This window comes from Uranotaenia lowii, chromosome 2 (genome assembly GCF_029784155.1).
Source record: "Uranotaenia lowii strain MFRU-FL chromosome 2, ASM2978415v1, whole genome shotgun sequence".
NCBI lineage: Eukaryota > Metazoa > Arthropoda > Insecta > Diptera > Culicidae > Uranotaenia > Uranotaenia lowii.
The window spans coordinates 271,852,717-271,866,996 of record NC_073692.1 but is presented as its reverse complement, the minus strand read 5'-3'; the positions used below and the strand labels follow the sequence as shown (position 1 = coordinate 271,866,996).

The window sequence follows — 14,280 nt, the reverse complement described above, 5'->3', positions numbered from 1 at the left end:
TGTAATAAAAAAACGATTACAGTTTTGTATTCACGTTCTTTTTCAGTACATCTCAAAATTGTTCTAATTTAAATAAAAAAAAGGGGAATGCGAATGATGTATACTTTTTAAAATAACAATCTTAACTTGCGGATGTTTCAAACATATGTATATAATATACATATTAAATTTTCCTATACAAACCTAATAGAGTACAACAAATTAACTAAAAGTTAAAATTTACTCTTGTAAACGTTTCTTGAAATTTTTCCACAAAAACAATGGATAAATTTTGAACCAAAGCGAAGCCGTTTTGACCTCAGGGTTCGAGAAATTTCAAAATGACCCCAAATCGACTCAGTCTATTGTGACAGTTCAGATATGTGGTAATTCCAGATTAATTCTCGAGTGTTCCCGCCGATTCTTCTTAAAGGCAGGCTTGTTACTGCATTACAAAAGCTTACGGACAATAATTCTTTTTGTAGATGTGATTATGGACAGTTAATTAACAACATTTTTTTTATAAGGTACACCGGGGTAAGTGGGGACGGTGGCTATTAAAACTATACTGTCCACTATTTTTTCAAACTTTTAATGCAGAATGTTAAATTTACTTGTAATCTATCCAATAACTGTAAAAGAGATACGGTTCCGAAGATTGCGGATGTTTACGGTGACTATTTGTAAATTTTCTATTTTTAACTACGATGTGGAGTTGATGTGCATCTTTTTCAATCGCAAATTTCTCGTGAACTAACTGGCTCTTGACGAAAAACTCTACATTGAAACAATCCTTACATTCAAAACAACCAATTAGGAAAAGAAACAACGGTTAAAAATTGAGAAAAAAGGGTTTATTTGCAAAAATCTAAAATTTTGTTTCCAAACCTTACCTGGGGTAAGTGGGGACGGCTTTATAAATACTTGATGTTTACACATTTTTTCAATTTTCTCTCCTTCATTCAATACAATTTAGCTTTATTTAGCATTCAGATCATGAAAAGTTGGGAAAAGTACTTGTTTTTTCTACAATAAGTATATATTCTCGATAATATCGGATAACACACAATAATCATTGTAAGATGCCTTATTAATAGTACCATGAACTTTTTTCAAAATTTCGGACGGTTTGAGCAATAAAGTAACGTATTCAACCAAAAAAACACAAATTTGTTGAAAATTTCCTGAGAAATCAAAGGGAAAATCTACTGTTCCCACTTACCCCATAAAGCGGGGTAAGTGAAGACACCAGCAGTCCATAACAATTTACGTGATAACTTTTTTCGCTTTGCGTCTATCAAGCCCATCTCTCCAGCATTTGTGAACAACATGTTCTGCATCACATTGAACGCGATTTTATCAAAATTGACCCACTGCTGATTTTTTAATGATTTTTTAAAGCTGAACTATACGAAATACCGTCCCCACTTACCCCGGTGTACCTTATCGTTCAATAAGTTCCTACAATTTCGAGTCGACCTTTCTGATCGATACTTTCTTTTGATGAGAAACAAGCTAAATTACTAAATTGGATATGATTGAACACAAGCTTAGAAACAACTGTGTGGTCCTTTAAAAATCAAGGAGTAAATTTATTCTCAAATTTTTATAAATTAGTGTGTCAACATGCACCATTTCACCAATCGTTGGCATCGGATAGTTCCGCAAACATCTTATCTTTCACTGCTCTAGCCTTCCGAGGATCCTCGGTGATGCTACTTTCGATTGCCTTCGCCTGTCCCAGCATGTACTCTAGCTCTTCGCACGTCAGATTCGGTCCACCTAGCTCTATCGGCCCTACGAACTGTTTCTTGAGCTGTCCTTCGTAGTAGATGAAGATCGTTGGAAGATTGCGTTCGGGATAGTTCGGAATGCACGTGGTGGCAATTGCGCGCACAAATTTCGTCGCTGGAAAAAGGGGGGCCAACTGCGACAGGTGCTGATTTATCAGGGAGCAAAATGGAACGCCCCTGCTGTACAGATGCAACACAACGTAAATTTCCGAGCCAGCTTTGGTTACCTCGTTCACATAGTCCTGGCCGGATATTTCGATAACACTTCCGAACTTTGCTTTCTGTGCCAAAGCCTGTATTTCGGCCATTCGCTTGCGACGGTATTCGAGCAGAACAGCTTCATCTTCTGAATCTTCCAGTTCGTCCAATTCGTCCAGGTCAAGTTTGGATAAATCTTTACTGCCATTCTGTTTTTCCTCGATCGTGTTTTCTATCATACCGATAATGTCATCTTCGGTAATTTCCTTTTCCTTCTTCGGCGGAAGAATTCCCTTAGCACGAAGGACATCATTCCATTCAGTGTCTTCATTAGGATCCTACAAAATAAAATTGCATGTTTAACTCACCTCAATGCACACATGTTACCATATATGGCGTTAATCATGCTGAGCATATTGCATTTACGATACCTGCATTATTAAAAATTTTCAATGTCTATAAGTGTATCACGATGAATTACTATTGGAAGCTTCTAAATAATTCCACTGATAGTATTTATGTTAAAATATCTAACACGAGTAAAAATGCTTTCAATTCACCATTCAGCTCTCTGGTGCCTATTCTTGCGTATCCAATAAGACCATTCTACTTTTACGAGAATTACTCATTCATAATGGGAAACTCAACAAAAGTAAGGTAATTGTAGCTATAAAAGCCTGTAAGAAAAAACCGAACCTTATAATATTTTCCCAATAATTACGGTAAATCGAAATACCTTTAACACATAACATGTTAGAATATGGAAGGATGAATTGAAAATTTAAAATTAAATTTTATTTTGAGATAAAGTTTAAATTAGGCACCTTTACCATGCTTCTCGTTTTCCCGTCAAGAATACAAAAACAGTCTTTGGTCGGGACCGGGTTGCCAAATATCGTGATTCCTCATATAAAAAATCAATAACTTAAATATTGCAAGAATATTAAAGAATTAGAAATTCCATATTAATCTGGATTCAACACATCCAAGGGGCTGTTCACTAATTACGTAAGCACATAGGGGGGGTGGGGGGGTTTCACATTTGCTTACGATCTCTTACTAGGGGGGTAGAGGGGGTTTCCAAAAATCTTACGTAAGAAATATTACATTAAACATTCATCACAGCCACAGCCATACGAAACCATATAACTCAGATTTTTTTTACTCACTACCTATTTGTCGGTTAATTTTTATGTTATGTTATTTATCTTTTTAATGTCTTTGAGTTAATAATAAAAATGGCAGGTTCTATAAAATTAAAACCAACATGCCATCAAAAACAATAAATCACATTATTAAAAAAATTGTCGCTTTTCGCTTTCCATCATGACAATCTTTTTAATTGGAAAATTTATAGTAACAACAAAGAAAATGGCGCGTTGTGACACCTTGATTTGAATCCATTATATTTCGAAAATGACTTCATCCAGAAAAAATCTTTAAAAATCAATATAAGCCGATTTAAATAATGAACTTCTAGACAGTTTTTTCAGTAATAGACACTACCAAATCTAAATTTTACAAAAGAATTACCAAAAAAATCCTAAAACTTTATCGCTTTTCGTTAAATGAGTCTGAGCTTTAAAGTTAGTTGTCTTTAAACATTTTTGATTGTCTTTAAACATTTTTGAACCAATTTTAGTAGTAAAGAATGATATTTTTTTAAAGGATTTTTCTGATTTTCAGGTAAAAAACATAAAAAAAAAATTAATGATACCTTAAGCTAACCTGATCTTTTTTTTAAATCAGAATTTAGATTTTATATTGTTTGCTCGATAGTGAAAATTTATTGAAAATTATTGTTACCCCAAAAATGTCATGAATAATGTTTTCTTTAATCGTTTATGGCATTTCATCTATTGTGTTGTATAGATTGTGCTTTTCAAATACAGTTATTTTAATTTTACCTAAAAAGTGCTTTGCTTTGAAGCATGTATGTCACATTTTTGATATTTTCAAGCTTTTTTTTGAAAAATAAACGGGTCGATTTCTCAAAGAATGAAAAAACGTAAGATCTTACTAGGGGGGGAGGGGGGGTTTTGAAAAATCTTACTTTTTCTTACCAGGGGGGGAGGGAGGGTTGAAAATTTCCAAAATCGTGCTTACGTAATTAGTGAACGGCCCCCAAGCATGAAATGCTTCATATGTTATTGGGGTCACAAGTCATTCAGGACAAATATCACAGTAAGAATCAGTGTTCCTCCTGAATGAAAAATCGTTGTTTGCTATTGGCAACTAACAATCACGAGAGCCTTAGGATGATAGGGGTTTTCAGTGGATATTCTTTAATGGGCTGTTCAATACCACGTGGACAGAAAAAGGAGTATTTTGACCCCCTCCTCCCCCTCCGTGGACAAGCGTGGACATTTTGAAAACCCCTACCCCCCTCCCCGGATGTCCAGGTGGACAGATTTGAAATAGTTTTTTTTAAATACTACCTATAATTTGACAGTTGGAAAGCACGAATTTTTGCCTTTTTGTAATTGAAACGGCTGATTTTGAAAAAAAAAAGCGAAAAAGGATTTCCTGATATAAAGTAATTTTAAAAATTTTAAATTTCTAAATAAACATATTTACTTATCTACTTGCTTTCAAGTACCTACTAATTGTTTAAACTTAAACTGGAAAGCTTTGCAATCTTAAGATTTTGGTTTAAACATCTAAATATTTATTCACCTTTAAAAAATATTTTGAAAGTAAGTATGTCTCCTCGTGGACATGACCCAAACCCCTACCCCCCTCTCCGTGGACAAGCGTGGACATTTCCATACTCCCCTATGTTGTCCCCGTGGTATGTGGACGGCCCCTAAGGGAGCATTCAAATATCTCGTAACACTTTTAGGGGGAGGGGGGGGGGGGGGGGTTTAGCTATTTTTTATGCTTTGTGGATTTTGTTTAGAAATTTAGACACGAATGTGTTACGTAGGGGGGAGGGGGGGTTGAAAATGCTCGAAAATTGCTTTACGTAATATTTGAACGGCCCCTAAGGTCGTTTTCCATTCTCGATATGGAATCAGCGAAAAATATAAAAGAAAATAATTTTTTTTGCTGATATGTTTCATGGTATAAATCTTAGTTAAATATCATGTCTCAATTCTCTGTGCTTATTCCAATCCAAACTTCAATAATTAATGTAAATTTCGATATCAGTACAACTGAGTACGGTAAATTACATATTTTTGTTTGATTGAAAAAAGTTTTTAGAAAATGTGCCGTCCTTTTGTCTCTGACACCAGAAAACTTATCGATTTTCGTTCATCCTGCTCAGCTGTTGACCATCGTGCACAGAAAAAAGTGAGATTTTGTACAACACAATTTCTGGTGAAGTGATTTCTACATTTTTAGTGATTGATTATCCGTTTAAACTGTTTTACTGAAGCTAGTTTATTGATTAAAACAGAAATCTACTGTACTGTGAATATGAGATAACAATAAGATCTTGATTTAACAATAAAAATTGGCGAAAAACTGATTTTTTTTTCGCTATCTTGCATCGAACTTTTTTCTTTTTGAAACGTTCCGGTGGCTTGCCTGTCCACGATAATCTATAGGCTCTAGTATTAATAGTTGGAAGTTTTCAAGAATTTATTCGCCATGAGCAACAAAGATAAGGAAAACACGTTGAATAAACTGAAACAATGGTTCCGCAGCTCGAAAACAAGCACAAGTGAGTAGAAACGCCATTAATTTATCAACAGCATCAATTGCCTAATCGATTTATCTTATTTTCAGCAACTCAACGGGAACGTAACTATTTCCCCATTTCGACAGAACTGGAGCGAGAATTGCAGCCGGAGACCCCAATCAATCAGCGCTGCAAGGCTCTGAAAGACTTCAGCGAGGATGTGATCAAATACCGCCTGGAGGTTGATGCCGTTCAACTTCTATGGCAACTTACGAAGGATCTGATTGTGGGCAACAAATCGACCGAACAGAGGCACGTTGCCTTAAACTTTTATTGTAAGCTCATACAGGGTCAGTACGATAATCTGAAAATGATGCGCGCCCAATTTTTTCGGGTCATTGTTTCTCACGAAGAGCCGGATGATATTATCTATCGATTGGAGATGCTGAAAAGTTTAACCGAAAATGGTAAAAACATTCAGTACTTTGAGAAAGAGATCGGCTCCTTTCTTGTTCAGTGGATACCGCAAATTGACGAGGCAGGACTGATTATGCCACTGCTTGAACTGATTGTTCATCTGGTGAAATATAATGCGGCAAGTTTGGAGAAAAGTTTTCTGGTAGGGGTTGTATCTTACATTTTCGACATCTCCTGCAAAGTGGATGATACCCAAACTATCCTGCTGTGCCTGTCCGTGCTAGATTGCTTCATCTGCTACGCAATCATCCCGAATGAAACCCTGACGCTGTTCATAGTGATCCTGTGCCGTACGGTCAATCGCGAGGCCTATTGCCAAACGTCTTGGAAGATAATGAAAAAGCTTTTTGGTACCGCCTTGGGTCATGCTACTCTACTGACAATGTGCAACATCCTTAACGATAAAACTTTCTACCGGGACGAAGCCCTGCTAAGGGGAGCTATATTCCATACCAACGTTGGTCTCTGGGGCGTCAGTGCCGGACCGGTTCTAATTCCCAACTGCTCTCCATCGATTGTACTGTCCAGTTTCTGGAATGTAAGTATTTTTGCTTGAATTTAGGTGGGTAATAGTTCAACAGATTTACTTTTTTTTACCGTTCACGTTCGTATTATTTTGTTTATTGGTTTGCAAACATCGTTCATGTAAGTTTCGAAAGATTTTTCATTCCTCATCCTCTGCTTCTGAACTATGATTTCATAACAAATAAGGACACTTTGGTTAAATTTGAGGTTTAAAATAAATTTAAACAGAACTCTTCATTCAATCAGTGGCACTAACACCTTCTCAATTATAACGTTACAGGCCTTGAAAAGTGAGCATGTGGTAGTCACGTACGAAGTCATCCTTAGCATCCACCGCTTGATACAGAAAAGTGGCCCGGAATTGAACGAACCCACATGGGATATCATTTGTGACATCATGTTTGAGATATCATCTAATTTGGCTAAATATCGGTTGCCGAATGACAACCAGGTGGTGAAACATTATCACGAAACTTTAGACTTGATCGAGGACCTCGTACAGCGTAACGATATAAATGCTGATCCTGAGAAAATCTACGGTCTCATCGAGAAAGTATCAAGCGAGCGGCCGGAAGCCTCGGTCAAACGTCTTATGGAATACATGACCACAAAAATAGCGGCAACCCGTCCTCAGTGGCTTTTGGAGTTGTGCTCGTTTATGGATCGATTTTATAAGATGAAAAACACCACGATACGGATATACGCCGTGGAAGCACTAGTTCGTATCATGCACATAAATCGAGCGGCTTACGAGGAGGAGATTCTGGAACGCATTGTTATGGTTCACTTGGGTGGAGTAGTGCACGAGTCTGACCCAGATGTACGCGCTGCTGTTGCCAAAGCTTTAATAAAATTCATATTGCACTGCGAATCGAAGCGTTGCATCGAGCTGTTGGAAATTGTTGGTAAAATGTTGCACAGACCATACGATTGCTATGCTTCCGAGCGATCTATTGTTAATTCTATTCGCGATGTGGAAGATGTTATCGAGCTAGTGGATGGTCTTATTCACGTTTTCGAAGTTAAGTTATACAGACTGCCTTCAACTCATGCCATAAAGGTTTACCACATGCTTATCCGGCTGTTGGAAACCCACTACGAGAAACCTGTTGTATTTCAGAACGTCAATATTGTTAGATTGAAAGTGTTTTCTTGGATGATGAGAGCGAGAGCCAATGCATCGTTTCATATCGGCTATCCCGATCCAACTCTAAGTAACAAAGTACGTTTTAGTCATTATTTGGGCATTGAAGGGCCATACCAACATCAGAGCTTGCAATCTCAACAACAACCTGGACAGTCCTCTAGCCAGCTAAACCTATTACAGGCTGACGGTTTGAAATCGATCGATACTGTTCCTCCGACTAGTTTGACAACTATATCGATTAAACGTGGTTGTCAAATAATTGTAGATTGTTTGAAAGAAGAGAAAGATTGGCAGGTCATACAGTTGGTTCTTTCGGAGTTGCCGAATATTATGGAAAATAAAGCATTGATTCAAGGAAATGACGTCGATTTGCTAGCTAAAACTCTCTATCGCATGTTTGGTGACCGAATGTTGGTTGACCGGCTTATCTGTTATCCAAACAAACCTACCCAATCTGACATCCACGATCTCGTGCTACCGGCACTTGCCAGTCTAACGATATACCACCAACATTTGGAGGCACTTACCAAACGAAATATTATCGAATCTTTGAAGCAGGGCCTCATATCGCGAAGACCACAAGTTTGTATTCAAACTCTAACGGTTCTACTTCTGGAAATGCCCGAACCACTGGTATCGAAACTAACGGATCTGCTATTTGAGCTTAGTAAAATGGCCAACACAACAACTGTAGCAGTGCCGGTATTGGAATTTTTATCAACACTTAGTCATCTACCTAGTGACCGCATTGCCAATTTCCGCGTTGTCGAATACATGTACGTACTGGCGATGTCGTTTCCATACACAAATCCGTATCGCTACGATCACTATACTGTATCTCTAGCCCATCACGTTATCGCAGGTTGGTTTCTAAAATGCCGGCTTCCAATGCGTAAGAACTTGGTGTATTACATCGTCAAGGGTCTGGAATCATACGTCCACACGCCTTTCCAAGATGGCTCCAAACCACGAACAGATTTCTCTCAAGTTAACGAAGATTCCTCGAATCGAAAGCGCAGTTCAAGTCTTACCGAACAAGGTTCTAAACGGAGAGGGACTACGGCCGGATCATCTACAGTCCAACAACAACAAAGTAGTCAACAACGACCCTCGAAACCAAATTACAACAGCGATCTGTACAACTTCCACTCGGAGCTAGCTGAAACATGCATTGATTTTATGGTGAACCACACCTATTCGCCATGCACGGGCTTGGCCAAAAGAAGTCCCGCTGCCGAGTTTCTACTGCGCGGGGGACAATCGAACACCTGGTTGTTGGGTCACAATCTCATTACGATCACCACCAGTGGATGCTCGGCTGTACCTTTTCGTAATGGACTGTGTGATCGGTGCTTTGCAATGTGCAAGGACAACAGTAGCACCAAGCCCGAGGTAGGCATAACCAACACTGGCCCGCAAGCAGCTTCGGAAGCTACCGGTGCATCCGCTTCTGCAACTAGCGTCGTCGGCGATGCGCATCATATTACGACCAACAAAAGGTATACCAAAGCAAGTTTGCAACACAGTAGGTAAGATCAGTTAGAATTTGCCTTTGCTATAGATGTGGGTTTTGGTTTGTACTAGTTTGCACTTTTGTACCCAGTAGGTATAATCACTTATCAATCGAAAAATCATTTTATTGATATCTTGCTGAAATACGCAGGGTATCTTCAATAATAGCAATACAAGCCGATGCAAAATAAAACACTTATAATAACTAATTTGGCATGCGATTCCTTAAATGTGTTATACATTTGCAGTTTACAGTTGCATATAAATCCATGAAAGTTTTATCTAATCTTAAATAATTATTTTTAATTAATACTAATTCACATACTTTCATGTAACATAATCAATGTACAAATCGGTCAAAATTTTTATATGTCAAGAAACGGCAGTCAGGTAGCATTATTTACTTCCCCTTGCAACATGGTTGATGTTTTAAAAGCTTTGATATGACCTTCAAAAGTTCAGAGGCCTTGGCATAGTAGATACAGCATAATATTTTTCTAGACCGAAGGTCGTGAGATCGAAATTCGGTCATGGAATAGATAGGACATTTTTTTTATTGTTATCCTAGCATCTGTGGTTCACCCGTCACGGTATCCCACAAGCAAGCATGTTCAAATTTTTAAATGCTATTTAGCATGATGCGTTCATTTAACGTTGCTGATAACAAGTTATAAAATTAGTAACATCGTTTATTTTTTACTCAGCGCAAACGAATCGGACAGTACGGATCTAACTACTAGCTCAACATCATCATCTAACGTTGCTACACCTTTCCCACAACCGGGCTCAGCAAATATGACATCCAGCGGTAATACAAGATTCTTCCGGCAAGGATCACAGGAAGCGTATAGCTCTGGTTCGCTGGAAGCTCTGTCACGTCGAGGCAGTAATCCAGAACCCAGCTCAGATCAAGCACAACCTATTACGGCTCGGTCGGAATCAGCACTGATGACCACCTTGGGTAACAAAATTATTCTTCCTCAGCAGCATCATGGCTCTGCGACAGGCGGTAAAAGTGGAACAGCTAGTGGAAATACTGGTTTGGACAAACCAATTCAATTGTGCGCGTGCTCATGTACCGGATGGGCCGAGGTTTGCATCAGACGTCCCACGGGTATGTTATCCTGGATGATGCGTGTGCAAAATCAGATCAATTACGATTCGATGGGTGGGGAATTTCCACTGCAAGATTTAACAACATTATTCGCGCCAACTATGGGTGGAGGCATTGTAGGTGCTGATGTACTCAGTCCTGGCTTAACAAATGGAAGTATGGATGCCCCTGTTGGCAATGCTTCGACAAGTAGCTTAGCTATCGATGAAATCGAACCTAGCTCAGCGCCAGCCATCACAAAGGCAAAAGTTTCGATTTCAGACGAGGTTTTCGAAATAAAAAAAGAAGGATTCAACAGCGACACTGGAGATGATGACGAATTAGAGGATGTACTTGCGCAAGCATCAACAGGCACAAGTGTCCCAATAGACATTCCAAACCAAGGAAAGAAGGAAGTTGATGACGACGCCAATCAAGAAACAAATGCACGAAAGGAAGACGAATATTCAGAGGTAGCATTTGATGATCCCGAGGGGAGATCAAGGAATCCAGTTCGGCGTGTTAACTCTAGTCCGGAAATGAGCTCTAATTGGAAAACCCAGTTTTTGAATAAAGTTCATAGGGAAGGTGCACAAGGTCCAGTTGGCGAAGGTCAAGAAGGATCGACAGAGAATGAAAGTCAGCAAAAGAAGAAAAACTACGGTAAAGGTGTTAGCTGCGAAGCTATTCCTGAAGAAATTGCCGGATCTACACCTCCCAGTCAACCCAAAGCCACGGTTACTTCGGAATCTAAAGAAAGTCTGACTGTCCGTGCTTCAAGCAACGTAAAACATCAAGCAGATTTCAGTTCAACAATTGCAACTCTTCATCCGTCAGCATCTCTTCCGGAATCTACTCATCCGAATGTGTCCAACTCAACAATGCCGAAAAAGCAACACTCCGCCGACGATGCTGTTCCTCCAAGATCAGATGCTACAAGTGCATCAACGGAGACAATTTCATCACCTGCATTAATGCAACCCATAAGTCAAACGCTATCTTCTTCGTCACTTAATCTAAAACTGCCGATGGAGAAAGTGACTGCCAAACCACCGCAATCGCCGGCACCTCTCTCACCGCGTCTCCTTGCTCGTAATCCCATTAATGGTAAAATGTCAAACTCCGGCACAGCGTCTCCCGCTTTTCCGGCCATCTCTGCTGGTGGTCACGGTGTTCCTTTGAATGAAAATGATCTTCCAAGGGGTAGATCTAAAACCATATCGGTGGCACGTGAACATTATAGTCGGGACAAATGGAAGGGTACTAGTACATCCCGATTCCGCGGCGAACAAATAAGTGGAGGTGGTGGAGGGATGGCTTCTCGATCCGTCATCAGTCCAAGTTTTGTGTTCTTGCAGATGTATCACGGTGGACAGTTTAATTCAACGGATAAACCCATTCTTATGGATAAAGATATGAGCGAAAGAGCTATCCATTTGCTTGATCTCATCGCACCATTTGAGAAGCACAAGATTGGCGTTTTATACGTTGGACCAGGTCAGGCTGGAAACGAAACCGAAATACTAAAAAACAGATTCGGAAGCTTGCGTTATGCCAAATTTTTGAAGAATCTTGGTACTTTGGTTGCAATTAAAGATGCGAAAAGTAACAACTTTTTCATCGATTTGGAATCTAGTGGAAAAGATGGTAACTTCACCTATATTTGGCAAGATGACATTGTACAAGTTACGTTCCACGTTGCTACGCTTATGCCAAATCACAAACATGATCCCAATGGTAATGAGAAGAAAAAACACATTGGGAACGATTTCGTAACCATTGTCTATAATGAGAGCGGAGAGAAATACAGCCTGAAAACCATAAAAGTATGATTTAGTAATATCAACTTAATGAGTATAATTACCTGTTGTCTTTATCTTAATTTTTCAGGGACAATTCAACTATGCTTGTGTAGTTATCGAGCCGATAGAGCTTGAAAGTAATCGAATATTTGTGCTGGCCAAGGATGAAATTGCTCAGTACGTTTGTGGTAAGCCGAAGATTGTTTCGGACGCCAGCGCTCCGTTGTTAGCTCGTCAGATGGCACTACATGCAAACGTAAGAAGCCCTTAGCTTAACATGTTTTTATTATTTCTTTAAGGTTGTAATGAATGCAAGTGGTCTTAATGTTCTTTGTTGATTTCAGCTCGCTTCGCTGGTGTCGCAGTCTTTGAAAATCAAGAACCAAAGTCCGTACGCATCTAATTGGCTGGAGCGTTTGCGTAAGATTAAAAATATCCGCTCCAAAGTCATAAATCATGTAGATGAGCATGGCACTGGTAGTGGTGGTGGGACTGCACCTGGTGGACGTCCAGCCGGAGGAAGTGTTGGATCTGCACAGGATCTGAGCACCTCATCTACCACCAGAGGAGATGATTTCACCGTCTATACTCAGTAATGCTTGTTGCATCTACTTCTGATGTTCATAGGTTCCCGTATTTTCATTGTTGAATTTGAATTGCACAGAAAATTCTTTGAACAAAACGTGTATTAACAACTACAACCGTTCATTTAAGGATTAAATAATCAATAAGTTCGAAGAACACATTGAATAAAGATTAAATCTTAGCAGATTATCATTACATACTGTTTGTTGTCTAAAAAGGATGCTCCCGCATGCACATTCATAATCAAGTCAATGACTGTCCGCCAACTGCATCGTTGATTTAAGTCGCGAATGACATAAAGATGTTAAAACGACTATAATCGAAAAAAAGACATAATCAAGATCCATCATTGTTACTACACATTCATTTTGACTTTTTAATGTAGCTTTATTCTGTCAGTCCTAAGATGTATTGGACTAGCCTTGAGGAACTTATTTATCTTCAAGGTGAAGTCGAATGATGCGACTCGTAAAATGCCAATACTTAATTTTTACGTTAGTTCGGAAAACTTTCGAGAAGTCATTGAAGGTCATCCCATCTGCGTTTTTTTTCTTTCTATAAAACAAGCAACACACACACACGAAGAAGAGATTTGCATAAGAATGGCTAGGCTAAATGGCTTCCAGCCATATAAATATCAATCACGCGAGCAGCGTTTTTAAATTTATCAAATATGTGTCATCTCCCTACTACTGTTGTCTTGCAAGGTAAGAAAATTATTATTTTTTATAATATACTCCTTTAATTTGTTCAATCACAAATTGCATATCATGCTTACGTTATACTAATATACATTAAAATTAATATATCATGCTTACAGAATATAACCGAGCCAGCCAAATTGTGGACAGCTAAAAACAGAACCAGAAGGAGAAAGAAAACATCATTGGTTTGAAGTCTGCAGTTAATGGTAAGTGAAACCAACTTGCGATTACTCCTCACTCGTAATTGAAAAAACGATTTAAACAACACGCAAAAACAAAATCACAAAAAAAATGCTGTGCCTTGAATTTAGGATGAGCATAAAAATTCTTTTGATTCAAATTAATTTTCCTTTACTTACTAACTAGGGAGATGAGGGCATAACGAGCACCCGGGCATAATTAGCGCTCCTCTTTTCTACAAAAGTATGTATTTTCTTAAATAAACTTTCACGAGGATTTGTTTTGTACTTCATATAGTATTAATTATTCACACAAAAAGGAATCTCCCTATCATCTTTATAGAGATATTTAAAAAAAAACCAGCAAAGTTCTAAAGTGACGGAAATATTATAATTTTTGAGCACCACAAAATAAGCTCTTATGATTTTTAAATAATCTTGATCTATAATGTACGCACTGCAACATGATGTGCACATTGTTTCTCAATTTTCACCATCATGAATTTTTTTATTTTTCACTTTAATCAATTTTAAAACACGTTTTTACTTAAATTTGTTGGCTCGGGGCGAACAGAGCACTATTAATCGGGGCACGATGAGCGTTTTTTACCGTATAATCTAGCAGCGAATTCAACTCGATGTAGTCAACTGAATTATAGAG

The 14,280-nt window shown here is 38.5% G+C and overlaps 2 protein-coding genes across 3 annotated transcripts; one reads left to right on the top strand and one right to left on the bottom strand.

Annotated features, from left to right (window-relative positions):
- Positions 1 to 1,540: 1,540 nt before the first annotated feature.
- Positions 1,541 to 2,598, bottom strand: LOC129747261 (viral IAP-associated factor homolog). Its single transcript, XM_055741373.1, has 2 exons — positions 2,402 to 2,598; positions 1,541 to 2,308 (listed from the first exon to the last, which is right to left on the bottom strand). Exons 1-2 carry the CDS (start codon positions 2,405 to 2,407, stop codon positions 1,616 to 1,618), a joined length of 699 nt encoding a protein of 232 aa, XP_055597348.1. The 5' UTR covers positions 2,408 to 2,598; the 3' UTR covers positions 1,541 to 1,615.
- A 2,638-nt stretch (positions 2,599 to 5,236) lies between these two features.
- On the top strand, positions 5,237 to 12,931 carry LOC129746408 (tuberin). 2 transcript variants are annotated; one of them, XM_055740052.1, is made up of 6 exons: positions 5,237 to 5,637; positions 5,703 to 6,610; positions 6,878 to 9,243; positions 9,961 to 12,175; positions 12,240 to 12,407; positions 12,496 to 12,931. In XM_055740052.1, the coding sequence occupies exons 1-6, from the start codon at positions 5,565 to 5,567 to the stop codon at positions 12,745 to 12,747; spliced, it is 5,982 nt and encodes a 1,993-aa protein (XP_055596027.1). In that variant the 5' UTR covers positions 5,237 to 5,564; the 3' UTR covers positions 12,748 to 12,931. The 2 variants fall into 2 exon arrangements, with proteins under 2 accessions (XP_055596027.1, XP_055596026.1); XM_055740051.1 differs by having other exon boundaries at positions 6,878 to 9,273.
- The last annotated feature ends 1,349 nt before the right edge of the window (positions 12,932 to 14,280 follow it).